The 25,945-nt window shown below is 40.2% G+C and overlaps 1 protein-coding gene across 1 annotated transcript; it reads left to right on the top strand.

The window, feature by feature from the left end:
- The first annotated feature begins 155 nt into the window (after window positions 1–155).
- slc15a4 (solute carrier family 15 member 4) lies at window positions 156–25,295 on the top strand. Its single transcript, XM_035638840.2, has 9 exons — window positions 156–314; window positions 524–1,150; window positions 3,061–3,353; window positions 3,838–3,979; window positions 4,228–4,308; window positions 6,377–6,557; window positions 10,568–10,726; window positions 15,232–15,390; window positions 24,059–25,295. Exons 2-9 carry the CDS (start codon window positions 566–568, stop codon window positions 24,190–24,192), a joined length of 1,734 nt encoding a protein of 577 aa, XP_035494733.1. The 5' UTR covers window positions 156–314; window positions 524–565; the 3' UTR covers window positions 24,193–25,295.
- The last annotated feature ends 650 nt before the right edge of the window (window positions 25,296–25,945 follow it).

The following is a 25,945-nucleotide window of genomic DNA, read 5'->3' as shown; positions in this document are numbered from 1 at the left end:
TGTCTGCGTAAACGGAACAAACTTCCAAATCACATGGATGGAGCGGCAGCCGCTTTGCCGACTGAGCAGTTCATTTATAGATCGCTTACAGCAGAGCGCAAGCGGGACAGTTTGTTGACGGTGCTTGTGCGTGTGTCACGCGATAGTACTGTGACTGGTTTTTGTGTGTGTGTGTGTGTGTGTGTGTTTACTTCCAGTTCTCCTTTGATAAAGTGTTGATTTAAGACGCGACAAAGTTAGCACCCGAGCGTCAGTTATTATCTAGGTTCATGGAGGTACCGAACACCCCGCGGAACGTGTTTTAATAGTTAAAGGTAATGTAAAACCAAACTTTTATCAGGCTACCGTTGTGCTAAAGCTAGGTTCACATTGCTTCACGTGTTCAGTAAGTGCTTGTATTATGTATGTTAAGGAGGGAGGGGTGGGGGGGGGGCGCTCTCCTTGAACAGTTCAGATGTTGTGATTCAAGCACAGCTGATGACAACGTCTTGGCTGTTTTACCCACTCTGTATTTTCTTCTCAGGTTTGAACGTTTCACTTCATCGTCAAGGAGCCCGAGCCACCCATGAGCATGGCGGACAGCAGTGATGCCAGTGAGAGCACCCCTCTCCTGGACTCTCCTGGGAACAGACCTCCGCCGCCATCAGTTTTCCAGGGACGGCGGCTGGCCTGTGCAGCCATCCTGCTGGCTGAGTCATTGGAAAGGATTGCATTCTACGGCATCACGTCCAATCTGGTTCTCTTTCTCAACAGTAGCCCTTTTTACTGGGAGGGCACGCAGGCCAGTCAGGCACCTCTGGTGTTCATGGGAGTCACCTACCTGATTTCACCATTTGGAGGCTGGCTGGCAGACGCGTACCTGGGCAAATTCTTGACCATTGCTGCGAGTCTGATCCTATATTTTACTGGCCTGCTGTTCTTCCCTTTCATTTCAAATGAAGACACCAGGATAAACCTATGTGGAGATGAGTTTGCATTTCCTGTGCAGCCTGCAGAGTGTCTGAGCACAAACAGTACTACCCCTCCAAGCAATGTAACCTGCCCCATTCGGCCCCCATACTGTGGCCCTGTGATCTACAGTGGACTTTTTTTAATTGCATTAGGTGTGGGTTCTGTCAAGTCCAACATCACACCATTTGGCGCTGATCAGGTAGAGTATGAACAATATTACTTTCTCAAAGTCTTTATTGGATAAATACATGTAAAAACGAGACTTAGAAGGTCTTTGAATAAGATTTTTTTTTGGGACATAGGCCCGCGTAAGATTGGGTATGCAGTGTGACATAAAGGATGTGAAACATGTGATGGGATCTCTGTTGCATCATGCCAGTTCACTTGGACTTACTCTTGATCATCACGGCCAGACACTGTGGACCTTAATATCGGGTCAATGACAGCCTCTCCTTCTTTCTGTCACTCATACAAATGCTCACTCACACTCACACCCAAGAACAGTGATCTGAATGGCAATAAGAAGTAAAACACTACACATATGGCAGTTTGGTGACAAAGTCATGTCAGATTATCCAGTGGACCTATAATCAATAGGTTAAGTAATGGGGAAGTTCATCAGTGGGATCATTGTTCCTCCCAACAATCTAATCAGATGTGGGTAAAGCCTTTCAAAGGGGACTGACGAGGTGAAAATACGCTTAGTCCGTTTTCCCTCTAATGTTCCTCCTGCTGGAAGGCCTGAATAATTGGCAGTGGAAGCTGTTAATACTTGACATTTGCTCAGTTTGAGTAAAATTTGATTTTAGAATTAAACTTTACTTGGGGCTAGATTTCTGTTGTAAGAAATAATAGCACCCGTTTGCAGTACGAATGTCGCCATGGTCAGTGTGTGTGTTTTTGTGTCTATAAATATGCAATGTTAAGCATAATAATAATAATATCTTGATCACCTGACCAGTATAGATACAGCTGTGAAAGTTCAGACATGAACTTAAAGCAGGATTCAGAAGGGAGGAAACTGTACTACAACTGCATCCCTTTTATGTCCTATAATGAGTCGCTGCTGATGTAACGTCTGTCAGCCTATGATCAGTGTAATATTTTACCAATCATATTCTGTATTTAATGGAGTTTTAAGAGTGACAGAAGATGGTAAACAAAACATTCGTCTTGTCCTGCCATGACTAAAGGCCAGGGTGACCATTTACTTGGAGTGATCTCGTGTCAAAATTAAATATAGGAGCAACTAAGGCAAAATGACCCGGTATGTTTATTATTTTAAAACAGTGCAGCTGATGGTAACACAGGACAACCAAGGGATTTTGTATCTCACACAACTTCAGAGAGGAACCCTAGAGAAATGTATGCGCAACTCTGGCTTGTGAATGCTGTGACAGTATCTCCGCGATAGTTAATTGTAGCTTTACTGCTGCATCTTTTGCGCTTATATATAAAAGACATATCCACTTCATCACTCACTGATAACATCTTTTCCTCTACAAGGATAACTGCATGTTGAATGGCTCAGTGCAATTGTGAGAATAATATCATGTGCTTGCGTAGACATTTCACTGAATTTATTGCAGTTTTGTGTAAGCTAACAGTGTAGGATATCAGAGCAGATTCTGGAGGAATCCTCAAAGCCACAGAAAGCGGATAAGGAATGAACAAAAAGTTAATGTTTATTTTGTTTATATTTTATCACAAAAAGATGCATAAAGATTTCACTATAAATTGCATCATAATATCACACAAAATACAGTAATTTTAACCATTTTACTTACTTTCACATCCCTGTCAGGTTCAGCTTGTGATCGTGGCTCCTCTTTGTCAGTGCAGGTTGTCTTTTTTCAAGCAGTTCTATTTAATGCCTTTTGTAGCTTCACCACCAGTGCAACTGCAACTTTTCAGGAGTTCACTGCCTTATGAAGCAACTTTCCTACCAAAGTGCCTTTAAAAAAACAAATATGACACAGTTTTGGCAACGTTCAGAGTTTAAGGTCTTTTCTCTGAGATAAATATAAAAAAAAAAAAGATCTATTAAATGCTTGACAGGATTACAAAGACATGATTGGTTTTGTCACCGTGCTCTGTATGTAATCTCAGGTCAAAGACAGGGGACCAGAGGCCACACGCAGATTTTTCAACTGGTTCTACTGGTGCATTAACCTCGGAGCCATCCTGTCCCTGGGAGGTGTGGCCTACATCCAGCAGAATTTCAGCTTTGAGCTTGGCTTCATCATTCCAGCAGTGTGCCTTGGAGTCTCTTTCCTGGTCTTTCTCTTTGGCCGAACTGTCTTCATCAAAAAGCCTGCCGATGGCAGTGCCTTCACAGATATGGTCAAGATCCTGAGCTTCGCCTGCTGGTCCCCAAAACCCAAGGAACCTTACCTGCTCCGGTGAGAGCAGCAAATCACCTGTGTGTCAGTAACTATGAGGCACTGAAAAATGTTACAGCATCTTTTGACCGTCCCTGTCTAATTCTTTTTTCCACTACTCCAGGCATTCATCTTCATTCGCTGTGGTGAATAGTTAATCTAAAGTGCCGTTACTCTACTTTGAACCAAAGTAGCACAACCTGTTCCAAAAGTTGACATTGAATATTTTCAATTTGCCAATCCCGTTACCTCTCGACATTTCTTATCATGGCATTCTCTCCTGAGATGGGGATTATAGGCTTTAGAATAAAAAGGATTTCCTGTCTCTAGATGTAATGTTATTGAAGAGTGAAATGTTCATAGAGAAGGTTGATTAAGGCTCCCACTTACTACACTACATTATTTAATTATTTATTTCTATTTGTTTCATGCTATGAACAATGCAGTTTTAGATTCTAGCAATCTTTTAAAGTTTATTTTTCTTTTTTTGTTAATTCTTATGAAGCAACAAACCGACACTACTGGACAATGCCAAAGTGACCTTTGGAGGAAAATTTCCAGAAGAGAAGGTCGAGGAAGTAAAAGCCCTGGTGAAAATTCTCCCTGTTTTCTTTGCCCTCATCCCATATTGGACTGTGTATTTCCAGGTATGATCAACCCATTTTGAGTTGAATAAAAATTTATGAGCAATACTTCACGTAATATGAAAAATATAAGGGGATTTAATACAAGAGTATACACTTTCTGGGTGCAGATATGCACATGTATGTGTAAATATGAGAGAAGATTATATTTTGTTTCAACATTGGAGAAGAATTGGTTTGCGCCAGACATCCTGTTGATAATAAAGTGGAGATTTACTTCATATTCAGACTCTAATCTTATTGTGTTGCAGATGCAGACAACATACGTCCTGCAGAGCCTCCATCTGAGGATTCCTGATGCTGCCTCAAACAGCACTGTGGACTCCCACAAGGTACTGTAACCTAAAGTGGAGACACTCTCAGTCCAAGTTCTGTTTCTTGTTTAATACTTGTTCTTCACACATTAGGTAACTACTGTATAATTTTATTGCGTTAGAGTGGGGAGCTCTAAGTTACCTCCACATAAGCAGGTCTGCTCTAGTCATCAGGTCACTGACACAATAGGAGCCAACAATCGGAAGCTGTAGCAAAGGTTAATGATACCTTGGGGATTAAATCCGAATTTAACTTCAGACTAATACCTCGCAGATTAGCGACCTGGCAGTGATTGTACCTCACGCCTCCGTCTGATTCTCCCTGACGACTGTTGCTGGCTTACCCGTGTCTCACTCTGGCAGATTGTCTGACTGACATTCTCTCACTTACTCCACGTGATACACAACTCCTCGAAAAATCAAAGATCTAACAGTGATGACCTTGGAATAGAATAGGAAGTGTAGTATGGACAGCACAGATGCCCTGTTTTTTTTTGAGCGGCACACAGCAGGTGATAGTGAAATGTAGTGACTTCATGGAAATGTGAAGTGAAACACACCCTGTTAAACCACACAATCAAAACAAATTTGATTTATCTGGCACATATTTAATCTTGTATTTTACAATAATATTCATTGAGACTTGTGACTGTTAAACTGGTCTAGTTTTGACTGGTTGTATAGCACAATGTGTCTAACTGCGTTGAAGAACTATACAAGCTGTTTTTTTTTTGCATTCTTTTTTCTTCTTGACTATCAAAAACAGAACTAAGCCGCTCTACTACCAGCCTTGACAATTCTCAACATCAAAAGGGAAGTGAGATTAGATGCCTCTGTGATCCGCTCTCTCACCTCACCTGACACATTTCAGTGGCTTAACTGAACAAATACTGTCTCTTCAAGGAGTCTATACTAAAAATAATGACTGGTAATGGACTGATCGGAGGGAACAAGTTGCAATTATTCATCATCATTATTTTACTCACCTGTGATACATATAGAGCAATGGTCTCCAACCTTTATAGCTTGTGACTTTTTTATATATATATATATATATATATATATATATATATATATATATATATATATATATAGTATTGTATATATATATATAGTATTGTATATCGAGTATTGAATTGTAAAGTCAACCCATAAAATACCTATAAATCATACACAGTTTATTCAGAGAGAGAGATTAAACTACCAATTTTGTCACAAAAAAGAGAATTGTCCACAAAGGAAGCATAACTCTGTATACACACCCTACATATGTCTGTTGCCCATTGTGGTAAATGTAAAGAAAATGTACCTTGCCCACCACAAACCTGGGCTTGCTGGAGTGACTCCATCATTCATGCCAGGCATTCCTTGGCAAAGAAAAAGAAAAAAAATCTCACTTCGCATTTTCTGTCGTTTGGAATATGATAATATGGAAACAAGGGAGGAAAAACTCTCTAAGGAGCCGTGTATAGATTGCCAGCGGTTACTCACAGAAATGGAAATTCAATTTGAGAATAAATGATGGTATCAGAAGTGTTAAACCACAGACACATGAGGAGCTGAGATGACACTTGGAATTTCAATTGCAAAAACCATCTCCAGCAGATTCTAGTCTTTCAGTGCTCACTGAGATATTGCCTGAAGCTGCAGTTACTTTGTATTCTCACAATGGATTTTCACCTGTTCAATATGTCATCCAGTTTGTTTGCATAGTGTTATTATTCCTTTCATAGATTACACTTTATGGTAATAGATTTAGATTTTGTGCTGAAAATGTATAATAATATTAATTATAATAGTAATAACGATAATTATAATTCTGCCATTTATTCACTAATGACACATTTATTTTGATTGTCTTTTTTTTTGCTGTGAATTGAAAAAAATATTTTTCATTTCTTTACGTTTGGTTTGACCACATGGGGGTGCCAAAGCAGTACCAAGGCCAAAGTACACTATCTCACATGCACACTCACATGCACACTCTGAACTGTGTTGAAATTCTTTGGCATTCTCCATAGTTTACATGCTTTGTTGCCTTTTTAACACAGTTTTACCTCATCTGTCTCCTTTTGGATCCCCTCAGATGACGTTCCGCTTCCCGACCGCCTGGCTCACCATGTTTGACGCAGTGCTCATCCTTATGCTGATTCCCCTTAAGGACAAAGTGGTGGACCCCATCTTGAAACGTCGCGGCCTGCTGCCCTCCTCTCTGAAGAGGATTGCAGTGGGGATGTTCTTTGTGATGTGGTCGGCCGTGGCAGCGGGTGAGTGCATCCGCAGACACGTCCCCACTACATTGATCTGTACTAATTATGATTTTCAGATATTTGGTGAATTCCTTTTTTTTTTTACTTTAAAATGGTATGTGTAAATGTCGCTGAATCAAAACATCACTTTCCACCTGGCAAAGGTGGACCTCATCCCCAGAGTTCTGCCTTTCTTTCCTCGCCCTGTAGAGCACAGGGGGAGCTGTGGCATCTCACTTCTTCGTCCCGAATGACTGCACCCGCATGCGGCAGCGCTGCTCAGTCCAATTTACTTCCAGCCTGTGGATTATTTTGGAAATAAAGTCTCATCCAGGCCTGTCAGTGGGCGCTGCAGCATTGATACATCCAGGCTAAAATGTTCTGAGAGAGACAAGCCCGGAGGCAGGAAGAAAGCAAATCAGTAACACTCCTTAGAATCAATTCACATTATATTTCCCTGAACTACTGCCCTTTCTACTTTCTCAGATGCACAATGCATCTGCCACATAGAATATGAACATACTCTGTCATTAGTGACCTTTTGGAGATTGACTGGTGTGCCTCAACCAGATTGCCAATGGATTGTAAAACATGCAAGGAATCAAATTTTAAACAATTCTGCTAAATTAGGATCTAAAAATATATAGAGGTTCAACAATTTAAACACAGCCAATAATATAACCTGACTTATTATTTCATTATTAAATTGAACCTTACATTACCTTTTAGAGGTCGAGGAGGTCCTGCTCAGTGTTTCAAATGATTTTAACAAGGAGTTTTGGAGTCTGGATGGAAAAAGCTCCAACATAAATGTCCATAAATGTCATTTGAGCATAATCAGCTATAATTTACTATTTGCTGTCGGAATATTGTTAATGTATGCATGCTGTCAGAGCAGCAGCTCAATGGATACTACTGGCGTCCCCCTGCAGCTGTCAAATAAGATCACACTTTTGTGTCATGACAGATTCAAAAACCTGTGGTTATTAATTTTTTTTGTCTCAAGTAAGTCACAACAAGATGAATGTAAATAACTAGACTGCATGGCAACAGGATGATACATACAAAATATTATTATACCATAAAAAAGGAGCTTTAATGTTTAAAAAAAAGAAGTGAATCTTATAGCATTCATAGCCTTTTTTAATCGGTCTGTGATACAAGCAGCTACATGTAAGTAGAGGTGAATGTTGATCTATATACTGAATGTATGAACTATAGATTAAAGGAAATAGTAAGCATCTGTGTGGCATCTGTGTGGTGAAAGATTGGTTTAATGGACTCATCCTTCTCCCTTACTTTAGGTAGACACAGTGAAGAAGAGATGTGACAGTTTGTCGAGGTAGAGCAGTCTGGGTTACTAAAGCCTGACTAGGCCCATCAAAAACATCCTTTTCAATCAGCAAGATGTGGTAATGGGCCTATTAACCAAATCTGATGCATCTACTTTTCGGTTAAGGGTAATATTTCCTTTTCAGCGGACATTAGCAATCCTAGACGAAAAGATGCTCTACCCCGTTTCGGATGTTCAAAAGCTATTCAGATATTTACTTTTCCATTTGGCCTCCTTGAAAGAAAGTGCAATCCTCGAATTTGAATTGCGGCACAATAAATTCTGAATATTGCAGAAAGCAATTTTGAGCCGCGGGAGTGGAGAGAAAGGGTTTACGATGGTGCCATGGTGTGGGCATTGGTCACAGATCAGTAGGCGAATACACAACTTGTGTGTAACACAGTTCTGACCTGGATTCTAGGAGTCAAATCAGACAGCTGGATCCAATCTGCGCAGTAATGGGCTTTGTGACAATTATTCATCCAGAAATAATTTCCTGAGCCTGTGTGCTGTTTATCCCCTGTATTCCCATGCCTTACATTCATTCAGTTACACACATTGACTCCTTGGAGCTGCCTCACACTGTTCATATGTTTTGAACTGTATTTCCTTGAGCTGACTTTCCATGTGTCGTCAGTGCTCATCTGCATCTGTCCACTTGCCCGTGGTTGTGAATGACCAACTGTGGCATCTTTTGCCCGGATAATAGTCAGTTCATCACATTGCATCGTCGGCCTGCCACTCGCCTGCCATACAACTGCTTTTCAGAGTTGGAATCACTTTCATCACCATGTGCAAGAAATGTGCTATGATAACATTGGTTCAGCGATATTTCACAGGATTTCATCGTACGCGCTTGCCTGGCACTCGTGGCACGACGACAGCTCGACCTCCCATTCAGTGCAAAGGGACGGCTGTCAGGTGGACAGTGGACTGATGTCAAGCACACGCTGAGCCCAGCTTTGTCAGTTGCACTGACATTGCTTTTGAAGAAATGTGTTTTTTAAGCATGTTCAATCCCATTCTCTTAACTTCGTGGTCTAACCTCCTTCAATGTCTTCTAGGTGTCCAAAAGCCTCTTTTTCTTTTTTAATAAATAAAAGCTGGAGAAGAGTTGCGAGGGATCACACTGGGTTGTCCGGTTTGTAATGTTTAGTATGGTGAAATAAAAGCAGGGATATGTGTTTTTAGTGCGAGACTTGCTCTGGGCAGCCCACTGGCCACACTGCCTGAGATGGATGGCTGGTATTATGGGCTAGTCGGATTACAAGGCTACAACTCCTCTCAAATACAGCATTAAATGTTGTTATGATAGGAGACTGTTTCTGGGAGTTATCTGGAAATAGCCGCTGGTTACATTATAATAGCTATCGAATAAAGCTTGTAGGAGGCAGTTGGGCTTGATGACTACTGCTTCGCTCTTATTATTGAACTGTCTGCCTCTTCCATTGCTAACTGCCGTAATATGAAGCGTGCAGATGTGATCTTAATGAAGTGGTAGAGTTAAATCCTTAATGGACTGTCACTGAATCCTCTAACTCCGGCTGCTTGGCTGTTTGTTGATGTCACGGACTTCAGAGTCATGCATACTCCACAAAGCATTTCTTCATCCCAACTGAAATGTACAAGCCTTTGGATTCATCCAAAAGCCCTGTGTGCATATTTTTCTTTATTATCTTCAGTATGTTGCAGCCTCAGCCTTATAATTCACATGTACACATTAGGGGCGTAACAATACACTAATTCGTACCGAACCGTCACGAAACCGGCACCTACGGTCCGTTTGAGAGGTGTACTGCAATCTGTAAACATGGCATGAATATGTAGATATGTCAAATGTTGTTTTGACTGCGAAAAAACGTCAAACTTCCGGTCGGAGTTCCCACCGGATGTGGCGGGAGACGCAGCAGCTAGCAGTGAACAGCCCCATGGTAACTGGACGCTTCGCCTAGCTCAGCCCACGGGCTCAGCCTGGATATCTAGCGCACGGGAAGACGCTCCCGTGTCATTTAAATCCACTGTGCGGGACCACATTGGTTTCCCGGTGAACTATGAAACGGTCGAAAGACAAGTGGAAAAGACGCATTTGACAAGGCACCACCCCAGCGTGACTATCACCGCTGGTAGGAAAAAAACAGCGAGCTGTGCAAACGCTGCTCCCCGCATCATTTCAACAACCCCTACCTAGCAATTCAGAAATCTGCATTTTTATTTTTTAGATTATTTATATTTATTTAAGAACGATGGTTTTTTTTGCAGCAGTAATATTTCCACAGCAGGCCTATAAGCTGGAGTTGTATTTAACGCTGCATTTGCACTTTTATTTAAAACGAATTTTATTCATTGGATAAATTTTGCAGGAGTATTATTCCCATTATATTTTTCATACATTTTAGTTTGTATGTTATATTCAATTTGAAACAATTGCTGAGTGACTGAGAGCTGACAAATGTTTAACTTTTATTGTTTAACTAATTAAACTAATGTTTCTAATTAAAATTGAGCAGTTTTTTGCATTTTCCCCCTTAACTGAGAACCAAACCGTACCGTGACTTTAAAACTAAGGCACATACAGAACCGTGATTTTTGTGTACCTTTACACCCCTAGTACACATAAAGTCTTTTAGGGGTCATTTTCTGTTTCTATATTTAGCTAACTTTTTATGTGAATTGTTTTCTGTGTCTGTCCCCTCAGGTATTTTGGAGACCAAACGCCTGGAGATCGTCAAATCAAACGGTACCATTGACCAGGTGCTTGGCAACGTTATCTACTATGCAGCAGATTTGCCCATATGGTGGCAAGTGCCTCAATATGTGCTGATAGGAATCAGCGAAATCTTTGCCAGCATTGCAGGTACAGTTGTTTGATATTTCCTGTGGAATTTGCACAGTTTTGTTTGATCTCTCCTTTGGAATTTGCAGCAAGTAGAAGCTCTCACTAAGCACTGCAGTCAGGAAGACATGATGATTCAGGCTAACGGTAACATACAGTATCCATCCACTGATGAGCCTCGTGGTTTCAGTTGGTCAAATTCACCCGGACTCTGAGCCTTTCTGACTGGATTGTGGGCAAAAAAAACAACAACATAGTGGACTTTCTCCCTGAGTAGAATGCAGTGAAGACAAATGCATGGACCCTTTTTGAACAGTTTGTTTGATTAATTGCCAGACTGCACCGGCTTAATGTGTTTGTGGGTTGTATTCAAGAGTAAATAGCCCAAGATGTTGATCGATACTTGATTTTCTCACACCACTGCAAGACGTTGTTCAGTAATGGGACATTTGATAAGTAAGGTGTGGATAAAGTAACCTAACAGTTGAAACGATGATGAAGCTGTGCACTTGCTTTGCGTTTGTCAGCCAGGAACTAGCCCCACGTTAGCCCTCTTCCTCAACTCATTGTCCAAACAGACAAAGTAGATAATTAGATGGATACGTACAGAGATGTCTACTTCATACTGTACCTTGTGTCCCTGTGGGTGAAGTCAAAATTGCCAAAACATTTAACATCATAACATTAACATTTGACCCCCATGTTCAGTCAGCTGCTGTGTGCTGGACATTTAACACTATGAACTTAAATATGCCCCAGCATATGGAGCATTGCATTCTTGTGCCGTGTCTCCTTTACCACATGCAGTCACACTCCAGAGAGATCTATCTCACAATGGAGGGGAATCCTTTAAAGAATCAAAGAAAGTCCAAGACCTTTTTTCAATTTTTTATTGGTTAATTGGTGTAACAAGAAAGAAATAAACAGATAAAAAACAGCAAAGTGACATAGGAGATAGACATATTGGGCAGATAGCTATAACAGATAGAAGTTACAATGACGAATGTGGTGGTATTTAAAAAGTCAGGAATTACATTGCATTTCTCGGTAATATGCGGAGACCAAATCAAATAAAATGTTGATGCAAATCCATCCATAACTTTTGGAGTAATCCTGCTAATAAACAAACAGACAAACTGTACATGAGTGTACACACTGTACATGATGTTGTTCATCACATGCATCCATTGGGTAGCATTGATAAAATCACTCACTCTGTAAAATAGCTGGATGTGAATGTCTGCTTGTGGCAAATACCTGACGAATCTAAGCCCTTAATCACAATGAAGCAAAACTTCTGTAATCCACAGTTCTTCTGTAAAGTGGCCAGGCTTATTGATTTGCAACATTGCCCACAATGGCCTTATTCAACTAAAGGGTAAAGAAAAGTCGTGCAGGTTGACAAATCTCTCACTGTAGAGCACAAAGAAAATTGATTAATCTATATAGGGTATAGGGGTGGCTGCAAATGTTCCAAAGACATGTCTCAAATCCCAAAACACAATAAACCAAAACTATCTGCATGACAAAACACTTCTAGGATTGATTGTGACTTGGGCAAATTGACGTTATGAAATTCCTAAATGTTGTAATAACTTATACCTAATCATTATTTTGGCACCTTTGTGAATAGCTTTTATGTCATATATCTTGTGTTAGTTATCTTTCTTAGTAATCATCACAATTCAAAAATTTTGTTTTTGATTTACAGCACTAGAACTCCCACAGTAAGAGGTTCTGTGTATATGGCCCCAGGTCTGATTTCAGTTCAACATTGTGTCATTGTTTACTCCAGTAAATATAATTCCTAGACGTCATCATCATCAATATGAGGCCACCCATAATCCTTCATTGGAAATTTGGAAGGATTTGATTTCCCCAGATAAAAAGATTACCTGTTATTTTCCAGAAAACAGTATATATTTTAAAAAAATGTTTTTGAATCAAATCAGGTCAGTATAGTGGCCGGGGTGGCTCAGTGGATAGAGCAGGCACACATATACTTCGAGGTGTATGCCTCTTCCCCCTCTCTCTCCCCTTCTCACCTAGCTGTCAAATTAAAGGCGGAAAAGGCCCCAAAAAAGAATCTTTAAAAAATAAAAAATAAAAAATCATGTCAGAATAGTTTGTGCTTGAACTGACAGCTGCAACCTTCTTACTGATACTTTCTGATTATCAGCTGAAAACTGTTCTGTAAAAAGCTGGGTCTCGTTTCTTGTGAGGCTTGACCTAAAGAGGAAATGCCATTTCATTAAAAGCTACGAGATGTCAGGGCATATCGCCCCGGTAATACAGTAATGTGACAAAGTGAGAAATTGTTCTCGTGTTATATCAAGAACTGGCTGCAAAATCTTAGACAGGAATGGAAACGATGGCAAGAGTGTTCTCCTCTATTAAAAGAGGGCGACTCGTGTCTGTGAGAAATGTCCTGCAATGTGGCAGCAGTGCACCATTTAATCCCACAGTATACTCTGCAATGCACAACAGAAATCTACCCTTTATCTGTCTGTTTGGAGTCTATCTGTCGCTCTAAATGTTTTTCTTTTCCTCCACCTCTGTTCCTACAGTCATGATCATGGCTCCAGGCCTCAATTATCTTAGTGATTCTAGTTTGTTAGGGCCTCTGGCCATGATTGAGTCATTCTCCTATTACTACAGATCGTGTTGTTGTTGGCTCTTCCATATAGCCTTCACTTTATTTATATTATAAGAGTGAAGATTGAACCATCAATATAACACAGTGGAAGGATTATCTGGCCGAGCCACTTACTAGGGGATTTTGCGAGAAGGAACATTTGTCATTTTTTAAGTACACAATCCAGGGATACTAAGTCTTTTAAAATATAATTTAGTAATATTTAGTAAAATTAAAGCCCTTGAACGTAATTCCATAAGGCCTGTTTATAACACTAGAGATTGCTCAAAACTACCAGGGTCCCTATGAAAGTCAAATCCAGACATAACAAATCTATGGGGATCCTTAAAATAAAGGTACTCTCTTCTCTCTCTGCATACCATCCCACTGGGTTTACTTCAAGGAAAAATTGGCTGACAGAATTGTGACATACAGTATGTCTGGTAAAGAGGAATAGTTCCCCTAAGTCTTCTGCTTGAATAAATCTGTTTAAAACCTCAGGTGCCATCAAACTTCCTTAGTGCAATCCCCAGTCTTGTAGGACAATAGGACAATTCTTTGCACATACACCGCCAAGGCTTGTCTGCTCTCGGGCACTGAGAATATGCAAAAACTTTTTTGCAACATGATTCCCTGCAACATTTTAAATTCTGAATTGCACTTTTTTAAATGTTAAAGGCTAATGTTGTTTTCTTATAAAGAAAAATCCTCCCTCAAACAGTGCCCATGAGAGGAAATAATTGTATTTTGTGTTTTAAATTCCACACCTTTCCTTTTTTTGTGCGTCTGTCTGATTTCTCGAATTCTGCCTTTTGGTCGAGAAAGGTCAAGTGGTTTGTTCTGTGTGTGGTGAAAGATGTGGCTGTCACTGATTGTGTACTGATTGTGTCTTGAATTATTGTTCTCACAGACAGAGAGGAGCTGGGTTTAACATATTACTACAATATTGGTCCATACTGTTCCCTTTGCTATTTGACAGAGCCCTCATCAACCTTCACAGCCCCCTGTGATCTGTATAGCTTTTGACCAGCATTTTTCTGCTATCAAAAGGTTAGCTCAGGATACAACAAATGCATTGTTGTGAACTTCTGTAAAGGTCAATCATGTGTTGCACTCATTAATAACATCATTTTTGCCTTCATGAAGAATTTTTGTAAGAATTCTCAGGTGTCTGTAAGGAAACTATTTGTCACATTCATTTGTGTAATGTCCCTCTCCCAGGAAGGTCTTTAAAGTAAGACATATTTAACTGCAGCTCCCTAAACTCTCCTGACAGTTGTAGCTATAGGGCCTCATTTGAAAAATCACATGTTTGAGGCGCCATGAAATTATCAATGTCAGCTTGCAGGCAGACAGATCTTTAGGCAAAAAAGAAAGATTGTGTTTTTTTTTCTTCTTCCACTCCACAGCCCCCTTTCTCTTAGGTGATTTGCCCATTTTCTCAGTTTCTTAGTTCTTTCTTTTGTGACACAATTAATACTGAGGGATGATTGAGGGTGATACTGAGTGCTCCTGTATTTACTGTGTGCCGACAAATAAACCACAGCCTAGTGCCACTGTGGAAAATAAGTTGCCACACAACTGCTGAGCAGGCCTCACATACAACATGCCAGAAGAAAATCAGTAATTTAAAAATGTTACATGGATGCATTCCTCATTTGTTCCACTATCACGGACATGAACTCGGAACTGTGTGTTCTGGTCAAGCTTATAAATAAGTAGCATGACTATACAGGCTACGTTACACTGTCACTGGCTGCAGCACATGAGAGCTTTACTTTCATTTGCTGCAGGTCACAGCATGTTAACTGTTTTTCACTTATTTACAGTATATCCTACACATTCTGCTACAATTCAACAAATATCTGTCCATTTACTGTCTTTGTCGCAGGCCTGGAGTTTGCCTATTCTGCAGCCCCCAAGTCCATGCAGAGTGCCATCATGGGACTCTTTTTCTTCTTCTCTGGGATTGGCTCCTTTGTTGGCTACGGCTTGTTGGCTCTTGTCTCCCTCAAAGAGATTGGTTGGATGTCATCCCACAGAGACTTTGGTAAGAGACACAGCTACAGGATCAAGTGTGTATGTGTAATGTGAAATGGGTCACTCGTAGTCAGTCACTACCTACAGACTGATTAAGTTAGCAACTAGCTGGGGAACATAGCAGAACATTTAATCCCTCTAAAGCCAGGTATTTTAAAATGTATACTGGACTTAAATGCATCAGGCGGCCACAAATACAACTCCCAATCAATGTTAATTTTTTTTGCAGGTTTAAAGCTTTTTTCAGGTTGCTGTTATTATATCAACAACAAATCAATTTGATCCGTTTGACTTTGTTGAAAATATTGACCTTATCCTGAATGTAGATGTTTTAATTACAATAATAGAGTTGTGCAGTAGAGCATCAGGCTTGATACAATATCTGTTGTGACCATTGATTATTTATAAAAATTGACATTGTCACCAGGTCGGGAGAGTCAATGCGGAGCTGCCTGCAGTCTGTATTATCAGGAATGACCAGCAGAGGGCGACTCTACTGGTTGCAAAAAATAAGTTTGTTTCTATAGATATCCATGAGAAAATGCCTCTAACTCTTACTTGATTTATAACATCAGTAAACATTTTCCTGTGGACTTTATGGTCTCAATTGCTAGTTTCAAGTCTTCAAAACACAATTGTGTTCATTTTGTAAATGATGGTCTCATTTTGAGTAAGATTAACAATAAAGTACATTATGCATTGGGGCATGGATACCTAGTGATGGACAGCTTGCACTGTCCGATGGGTGAAGGTTGCAGGTGTAGGTGGACGTGCAGTGGATGCCCCCCCCCCCCGCTTCTCAAAATATGGTTACTTATGGTTTCAAAAAACCCAAGATGGCACATGCCAAAATACAAAGCTTGAGGCTTCAAAATGGCCGTTCACAACCTTATGGGTGAGGTCATGGTGGGTTGCCACTTGGTTGTGACGTTGCTTTGGAACAAGCAATAGCTCCACTAGACGTGTGTGTGTGTGTGTGTGTGTGTGTGTGTGTGTGTGTGTGTGTGTGTGTGTGTGTGTGTGTGTGTGTGTGTGTGTGTGTGTGTGTGTGTGTGTGTGTGTGTGTGTGTGTGTGTGTGTGTGTGTGTGTGTGTGTGTGTGTGTGTGTGTCACCCACCCGTGTCCATCTGACATGCATGTAGACTCATTGGAATCCTTCATGGGGATGACATTGTCCCGGTTTGAATTTAAATGCTGATGCTCCCAGGTGAGTGATCATTACTCACACAGTTTGCTGAGAGCTGTCACAAATTCACCTGAGTTGAGCAGCACAGTCGGCAAACCTGCGGTTAGATACCGAGTGCATATTTAGTGCACTATTGACTCTTTCACATCGACTGTATGTATCGATTCAGAATACAGAAATTCCTTTTCTTGGGACACACGTTCAGAATTATCAAAGCTGGTGCTGTGTGTTTCCCATGATAAACAGACATGTCAGACTAACAACAAAAAGGTTTCTGTAAATTTGCCCAAGTGGTAGAATGAATAGTGCGGCAGTGGCAGCAGATGGATGGGCTCCCCACCAAGAGGTGGCTCCCAACCCAGATGCACTTTTCCCTGAGCATGCGGTAAATAAGCCACACTGTAAATTGTTTACTCACATACTCCTAATAGCTAATTAATGTGTGCCGACAGGTAAGAGGGGAGGGTAGTGGTTTCGATGATGTTAGCACTGGAAGAAGCTTGGCATGCTTCATAAATCCATCCTTTGCTCAGCCTCGCTTCACTTGAGGGACAGTTAAACTATTGCCTGTAAGACTTCGAAAACAAGTCGTTTAAAAGGTGAGCTGCAGAAATGGAACAAAAACATCCTCCTGGCCACTGATAAAAGACACATTTCACAAAGCTTAGGCATTAAGTACAGTCAGGAATCACGCAGTTTGTTTTTGTGGCTGTTTTTCTCAGTTTGTTGGATGTTGGCTTCTTCCACATCTCATGGCTGTCTAGGTGGAATGGATTCAACTTATTTCCATGGCTGCAGGCAAAATGGTGTGCAGTAAACAGCATCTTGGGTGAGCGGTGCTGAGTTGCACCGAGCGGTGCAGGCCTGAAGACAGATGAGCAGCATTAATCACAGGCTGGGGGTCTGATTACATAGCCCTGCTCTTTTTAAGTAAAGCTGTCCCTGGAGCATAACATGAAGATGGCACCGCTGGTCTGACATCACGCTGTTGGATGCTCAGCTCTGTGGTGTCGTGTTGTAGCTCCCATTTCCCCTCACTCTAAATAAAATAATCTTCATCAGCATAATAATAATAATAATTATAATAAATTTCATTTATAGAGCACTTTTCATTGCTAAAAGCAATCTCAAAGTGCATAGGTAAAGTGACACGTGAAGAATCTGTTGTGTTGGTCCTTTGTTACGGTATAACCAGCCGCTTTGAAAACTGTCTCAAGGCTCTAAATTCTTCAAGTAGGAAAAGGAAAATCTTGGAGATGCTCCTGCTCCCCTCGACTCCAAGGTCATTTTTGAGTAAAATATTCAGCAGGTCGTTGGGATTGTCGTTGACTATTCTCATGTGCTGAAGTCTCACAATGTGACGACAATAGTACTAATCCCAACAAGATGTAAAGAGTAATTTGTCCCTCTGATGTTTCATCTCACGAACAGGCAACTATTGGGAAGGAAGTTACAGAATTATAAAAAAAAAATTTCAACATCTGTGTACTCACATTTGTGGATTGAGGGTTTGTATCAGTCTAGGTCAAGTGTTTTATTTATTTATCTTTTTCTGACACGTCTGTTTCTTTATGCAGCAGTTAATCTAGTCATAGACAAATTTCTCTCTTGGGAAACTAAAAGAGGAGCAATGAACCTCAAATGATGTTAATGATGCTAATATTGAAGGAAACTGTTTAGTCCAACCCTGACTGTACTTGATTGATTGATTGACTGACTGACAGTAAGATATGTATATGACCTCCCGTGTCATCACTTTGAACACATAGAGAGCAATAATATACAAGCAAATGATTGACATAAGTAAATTCTTCATTTGGAATACAGAATGTTTGTAGTCAATTGCACAATTCATTGACAAGTAACGTTTGTACGGCAATAGAACTGAAACAATTTTAACAAAAACAACAGATTTGGTCGACAGAAACAAGATCCATGACTTCTCTATTTTCACTTTCTCAAATATGAAGATCTGCTGTATTATTAGTCTTCTGTGTTATCAAAGTGTTGGCCGAACAAAACCTGAGCTTTGAGAAGTTATGATAGACATTTTTTGGTGGTTTTTGGCATTTTTGAGGACAAATCTATTCAGTGATTAATGAAAAAAACAAAACAGAAATAATAAACAAACCCAATATATTCAACTATAATTACTTGTGACACAATCTGCCAAGGTATCAGACATACTCATGTTTGTTTGTTTGTGTCACAAACACAGACACCAACAAAACAACATTCCCAAAAAATACAAGTCACCTCCTTTAGAGTCCTCTCAATTGAGTGTCCAAATGTGAATGACTTTCCCATTAAACATTTGGGGTTGAGTGGCCATTAATGTGTCTGAAGGCCCATTGCAGTGGTTTGCAGAGCTTTGGTGAAAATGTTAGTACAGTGTTTCAGCCAAATCTGTTTTTCCAGACTTTACACAGTGAGCTTATATGTTGAAATTATTGATCTTCCAAATCCCACGGCACATCCTTTCCCCTTCTTGTTACATGTGCAGTAGCATCGATTCATCACGCTCTTTTATTCAGCCTCTTTATAGGACCTACCTAAATCCATCTCATCCTTCTCTGTCAAATACCAACCTGTACTTTCTTCACCAGCAGTATCATTTACACGAGACGAGGCTTTTGTTTCCAGATAGGTCTCTTGTGCATTTCATCTGTTCCTCATTTGGTGGGGGGATCATTCACTCAAAGAAAATGTGTTTGGGGGTCTTTTGTTGTAAGCCCCAATGGTCAGGTGACAGGAAATGGCCTTTTCTTTGACCAGCGTTGAAGAACCCGACTGGTCTCACATCAAATGTCTGGGACGTGTTCAGACATTCAGAGTGAGATGACATTCGTACATCCGGCTCGTGAAATGTTGGATCCGACTCAGTGAAATGTCAGTGGTTTGATGGATGTTTTTGATGGATGCCTTTAATGTGAACCATATGAAAATGTTTTTGTTTTTATATTAGATACAGGACACATGAACAATGACATGTCGTTGCCATTTACAAAACTCAAAACAGCGTCAATCGTAACGTTTTTATGCAGCAGAAGAGAGCTGCAGAAAATAACTATATTTCTAGCTGAAACAAACATGCATCGATTCCCTCTGGTTTCTTCCCGAGCCAGAGGATGGCACTGAACGCACTGAGGCATCACAATGTGGGGTCATTCCACTGAAGGTCTGAATCAATTTATCCATTTTCAAATGTTAAATTGATATTGACCTGTTTCATCTGGAGTCACGTGGTCTGCGCGGGTAAATTGCCCCATGTGTTTATTGTATATGACTAAGATATTTGACGGCTGACCTTCTGTGGGGAATCCAGTGTGATCACAATCACAATTTTGTCATTTACTAACTCGCTGATAAAACAGGGTCTCTGAGCATATGGGAGCGAGAACAGTGACACTGAAAAAAAGACAGACATGAAGAAAAACCTGAGGATTGACGTAGAAAGACGCATCATAATGCACAAAATATATACAAAGATTGTATTTTTTAATGGCTTTTTTCAGTGCCAATATTTGTTTCAATACTAGTAAAACTTTTTTTTCCGATACCAGTCTTACAGTGCCATTAAGTTCAGATTTTGTATTCAATTTCAACTTTTATTTTCAAAGCGAATCCTCAATGTCACTGTTTTATCCCCATGTGATCACACGTGCAAAGATCTATACTCAGATTTGTACACACTATTCCCTCACTCACTCATAATTTGTCTTTTAAATATTTATCGACTTTAACTTTTTTTATTCTTCTTTGTTTCGTCATTTGCTGGCACAATTAGCCTTCCGTATTTTTTCGAAAGTGATCAGCAGCCAAGAAGGCCCTGGGGGCCTGAGGCTGACAAGAGTAGGTAGAGCCAAATTCACTGTCTAATGAAATTAGAGCAAGAACCCTCACAAAAAGTGAAACCTTGTACAATTTCCAGGACTGTTCCAATAATGGGATGCTACTTAATTACCAGGCCCCTTTTTTCATTCCTTAAGACAGAAGTTTTGAAATCTAGAACAAAGGTGGAGACCCAGTCATCTGTCAGAATAATTTTACCAAAAGAGTAACATTTTTTCAGAATTCAGAATGAGTTACATGGTTCATGTTGACATCCAGTACCTGCCCCAGAGAGCTCTCAGAGTGTTGAATATGTGGCTGTGAATCTTTTTCATATTTTCATACTTTTTTTTCATATTTTTACTCAAAAGCTCTGGATAGTGCTGTTGTCGTACAGCGTACATACATATGTCTTCCCTGTGTATAACTTGTTTGATATGTCCCTTGCATTTTGAAAGTGCTACTGCTCTGTTAATTAGGACTGCAGCAGCAGACTCCCTGTGTATCTGTTTAAGTGAATTATCTATTGAAAATACGAGCACCCTCGCCACAGATGCACTTCGCTGTTCCTCCCGTGCTCTCCTGTCAGGCACATTGTCATGCACACCATGAATTATTGAAAACCCCTTTGGTTTTTGATCTGTCACAATTCAAACACAAGAGCAGATTAAGATGACAACAAAATGAATTAAAACTGCGACGGGGGTCAAAGTGTTTGTAAGGTTTTCCATTTGCCACTCATTTTATTATTGCTCTGGCAGAACTTCAGAGTCAGTAGCCAGCCCTCTGTTCCCAGATCAGAGGTTGCAAGCTGTAGAAATGGCCCAGTGCACAGAGCATCGACATAGAATCCCTCCTGTGTGATGCACCCTATCATCCTGCTGTTTCTTTATATCCCCTCCATTTCTAATTATTCACAGAGGCATGCACACGACATAGACACTGGGAGAAGAATGATCTACATGCTCGATACGCATTGTGACATTACAGAGTGTGATCTGCTCTGCTGATCACAAGTGATCATGCAAAGCATGGGGATCACTTGTTTCAAATTAGTAAAACCTGCTCTTTGATTAGCCAACCTTCATGTTGAAGAACACGAAGGCTCCTCTGCTTGCCGAGGATTCGTTGTGACAGAGCAACTTGTAATTTTGTCAAGGGACGTGTTGTAATCAGGACTGTTGACATTATACTTCTTAGTTTAATAAAGTTTATAGATTATGTTGCAGCATATGGGCATATTAATGTCAATATTCACAGAGCATTGGCTCACTTTTATTCTGTCTTTAAATAATGAAGACAATATTTAATACGCTTTTGCATTTGCAGTCAGCATTAGGATCAATAATGTGAAACCCCTGAGACAGATGATCGATCATTGCACCACTTTGGTTCAGACTTACTGCAAATACTACGGGATGGATTACAGTGAAATTTGGAAAAGACACTCTCGGTCACCAGAGAATGAATCCCAATGACTTAGGTGATCTTCTGACATTTCCTTCACCAGCCAGTCAAAACGTGTTCATGCTTTGTTTTTATCTTGCTCTGTTATATAATATAACGGATGCATTGTAAATGCAAATTTAAAAAGAAATGGCAAGGAGAAGGATTTATAACTGCATTTCTAATGTGAATAAGGCAGGGACATCAATAAATCAGGTTGCATTGATCTGTGAAACTTTACAGAGTCTGTTGTCCACAGCTGCTTTATACTCCATGAAAGTTCCCCTTCAGTTCAGTAAATCCCTGCAGCCATCTGAAGGCAGCAGGACACATATGTTTGTAAATCCGCCGCCTCTAATTTGAGTGGTGCTGTGCCAGAGCGCAGTGGCATTACACATGGTCATCCGCTGTGTTCTTACCCTGATGAAATCACAGGAGGCTCCTTCAAAGTAACGGCCACACCTCCACACACATGAGATGGGTCAATTATGACTCTCCCATGTTGCTGTATTATATGCAGGAGACAAGATTTCCAAATTTCCTCATTCCCAAAGACAGCCTACTTTCCAACATTAAAAAAAGCAGTTCAGGTTTTATTCTTCAAAGCCATTACAAATCAGATGTTGCTGTTCCTTGTCAAATTTTACAAATTTCTCTTAAATTTTATTCATTTATTTCTATTATCACTAATTAAGTAATGAAAACCACCACACCGTCTGTCACTGGATGCAGATTTGCAGTCCTTTTTGTTCACATCAAGTTTCTTTGCACCATCCAGACGGAAATATGATTTCTCGGAGAAGTGCCTGACTGGTTTGCGCTGTTATTGTCATGCTTCACCCAGACTGTAGTAGTAGTAGTTTCATAGTTTCTAATTTGCCTGTAAACCTGCGTCACATGAACACATTACAAAATGAGTCTTTAAGATAGACGCAAATTCTAAGATTTGAAATAAATACATTTTCTTTACTCATCCTGTTTTAGTCCGTAAGCACCATCTTCACCCGGGGAGCTGTTAACTTAAAACTGGCAGGTGTAATTAGACCAACATGTGATGCCGTGTGAATAGGCAGAACATGAATTGAAAGTTTCTCCCATATCTAATTAAAATCACGCCTGCTTCTTTCTCTCTGGCTCCTCATTCGGTTTGACAGTTCGACATGGAGAGGCGAATGGGAGCTATTTTACTCATGTGACGATAATGTGGGGATGCTCACTGGTGAAACCGTGCCTTGCATGGAATCTGTTCCATAACTCTCTTAGATATGCTGTAGCATTTAAAGATAAAAATAAAAACATCCATCTCTGCTAGGTGTGAGGCCCCCCAGCTCACGCCAAAATGTTACCTTTTTCAGCAAAATAGAAAACGGCCAACATCTCTGGCTGTTGGCCACAAAGTCAACTGGTCTGTCTGACATGGTCAGGAGGACAAAAGCTGCTCTAATGCCAATCCAATTGTCTCCATACTTGAACAGTGGAGACAATTGTATTGCTGTGAGCTTTGCCCTTCACCTAAAACCGTGGTGAGGCGAAAACAGGATTTGTTTAGAGACAACCACTTCAATCAAGTGGGCAGCAAATGTTAAGACAATTAAAGTTTACAGGCTGCTGGGTGAATTCTCCAGGCCCAGTAGGAAACAATTGGCAGGGAATTTCAACAAATAGCTTCACTCTTGACTTTTTTTAAATTATTGAAACGTATAACCTGTACAGCATGTTTGTTAGTTCTGTAAGTCTCAGTGTGTTTGTCTCCCCCTGCCTCCTGCACAACAAGTCACATTTCAGTTCATGCAAATCACAGTGGGGGCATCAGTTTCTTTTTTCCTCCATTGTATTTAATTCCCATGAGAGAAAAACATAGTCCTTTAACACAGGTGAAAGATGCCGCGGGTCAAATCACAGCCGAGGTCCCGTATTTCTCTGTTACTTCTGAGGCTTCTGTCCCGCATCCTCAATGTGGGACGCCGTTGACACTTTATGTGTACCATCTTCACTTGCAATAGGTTTCACAGCATTGAGCTGAGACGTGACAAATGACCCTGATGCCCCCCCCCCCCCCCCGAAATATGTCCTGACTGACTCCAAATTTGCATATTTGTCATTTTGCCATGCATCCTGTGCAAAGTTTTTAAGTGTCACCTCTCACTGAGTCTTGGCTTAGGCATTCATATTTCGTTATATAAAATAATATTGCCCTTGTTGCCCTCTCTTCTAGGTAACATCAACGACTGCTCTCTGCACTACTACTTCTTCCTCCTGGCAGGGATCCAGGGCTTAACATTGCTGGTCTTCCTCATTGTCTCTGTCAAATATGACAAGCAGAGGGGCAGAGCTGGAAGTCAAAGGTAGAGGCACGCATCCTCTCGACCCCAACATAAGCCCCGGCGTCCCCCTCACCATACCTGCCTTCTCTTGTCATATCAACCAGTGCCCAAAGACCCTGGTCAAATGGCTCCTTACTAATCACATCCTACAGGAGCTTTGATTACCTCACACGTGATTCTGTCAGGACTATGAATTTATTATTTATGTTGGTTTTTGCTTTTATGTGGGAATCCTCTCTCCCTTTTATGAGAAGAGTGGTTTTACATCACTGGGCAAACGCACAGGTGCCTTTCTTTGATCATTTGCACTTGGCGTGAGGAGTGGTGCCATAAAAATAAGACATATTGATATATTGTAGTCACAAAAAAAACTCCTGTTTTTATAGATAGATTTTTTACTTTCTGCTTCTAACTAAATCTTATTTTTGGACTAACTCTTTAACTCACATCTTACATTACATCCATATCTGTACAAACCAACCGTTTGTGGCTTCTGAACGTACAGTTCATGTCAAAATGTGAAACTGGGCAGTTGGGTGCATTAAATGTGCTTGAATGTCAGCATCACTTTGTGATTACAGCTCGCCTGTTGGAAATTTACATTTCAGGAAATTTTTACAGTGTTATCTTCTGATTGGTTCTTGTATTTATTGGATTGTTGCATTCGTATTAGCTTTCTACTGCTAAGAATAAAGTATTTTGCCAAAATATGTGTTTTCTCCTCAGAAAAAGTAGAGCACAAGGTACTGCATTTACTCTCAGGGCTCAAGGAATAGTGTCAGATGTCATAACTATCCAGGAAATTTAAAACTGGCTTTGGGAGATCAGAGGAGTGTTCAGCCTGTGGTGTCAATAAAGTTACATTCTTAGCACAGCACATTAAAAGAAGAAATTCAATCTCCTTGATGGTATGTAATGCCTTTTAGAGGGATTTTAATTTGTCTTTAATTGGTTGGAGAAATAGGTGTTCATTGTTTTATTGCATATTTTATATATATACTTGCTTTGTCATCCTTAAAAGATCTATTAAGTTTATTTTGGAATTTCATTCTGTTTCATGATGCTGTAAAACTGGATTATTGTTTTGTGGTTATATCTGTGGCTATTAAAGTATTTTAAGATGGAGAATTGTTTTTTTTATCTCTGCCTAAAGAAAGCATGACTTGAAAGGCTGATGTTATAGTGCTTTCTCAACCACAACATTCACTTTTTTCACATTTATTATTTTTTCTTACATGCCAGCACTACTAATCGTTTTACTGTGATTGGCTGTGCAGTCTGAAGTTATAACTAAGAAATTAGTAGCTTACCTTTATTGTCAAGGTTTCCTCCTGTATTCTTTATTTGGAAACAGTTGGAAACACAGGTGTAAAGCCTCATTATGCATTCCCACTGGGAAAGGCAGTGTATTTCCTCAGAGTTTCATCAGACAAAGATTTGAAATCAACGTCATCACTGATCTTTTTTTTCTTTTCTTAAAGCCTCGAAGCCATGAGACTCGCAAAGGGCCATTTCCTGTTTAATTTGGTCAGACAGCTCACATAACCGTGACTGAGCAGACAGCTTGATGTTTGAAACCAACACAATGCCTCCAGGTCATAATTCTAGTGTGGCAGCTTGTTTCTCATGTTGAGGGGAATTTCTGACATCCAAGTGGTTATGGAGGCAGAATTGCAGGGCAATAACACTGAGATATATCGTTTTGTACTGGCCTTCCAATATTTTAAGTTGATATATTGGCCAGGATTTAAGCAAACACCGGCACCTTGGAGAGAACG

This window comes from Scophthalmus maximus, chromosome 19 (genome assembly GCF_022379125.1).
Source record: "Scophthalmus maximus strain ysfricsl-2021 chromosome 19, ASM2237912v1, whole genome shotgun sequence".
NCBI classification, from domain to species: Eukaryota; Metazoa; Chordata; class Actinopteri; order Pleuronectiformes; family Scophthalmidae; genus Scophthalmus; species Scophthalmus maximus.
This window is presented reverse-complemented; position numbering and strand designations above follow the sequence as displayed.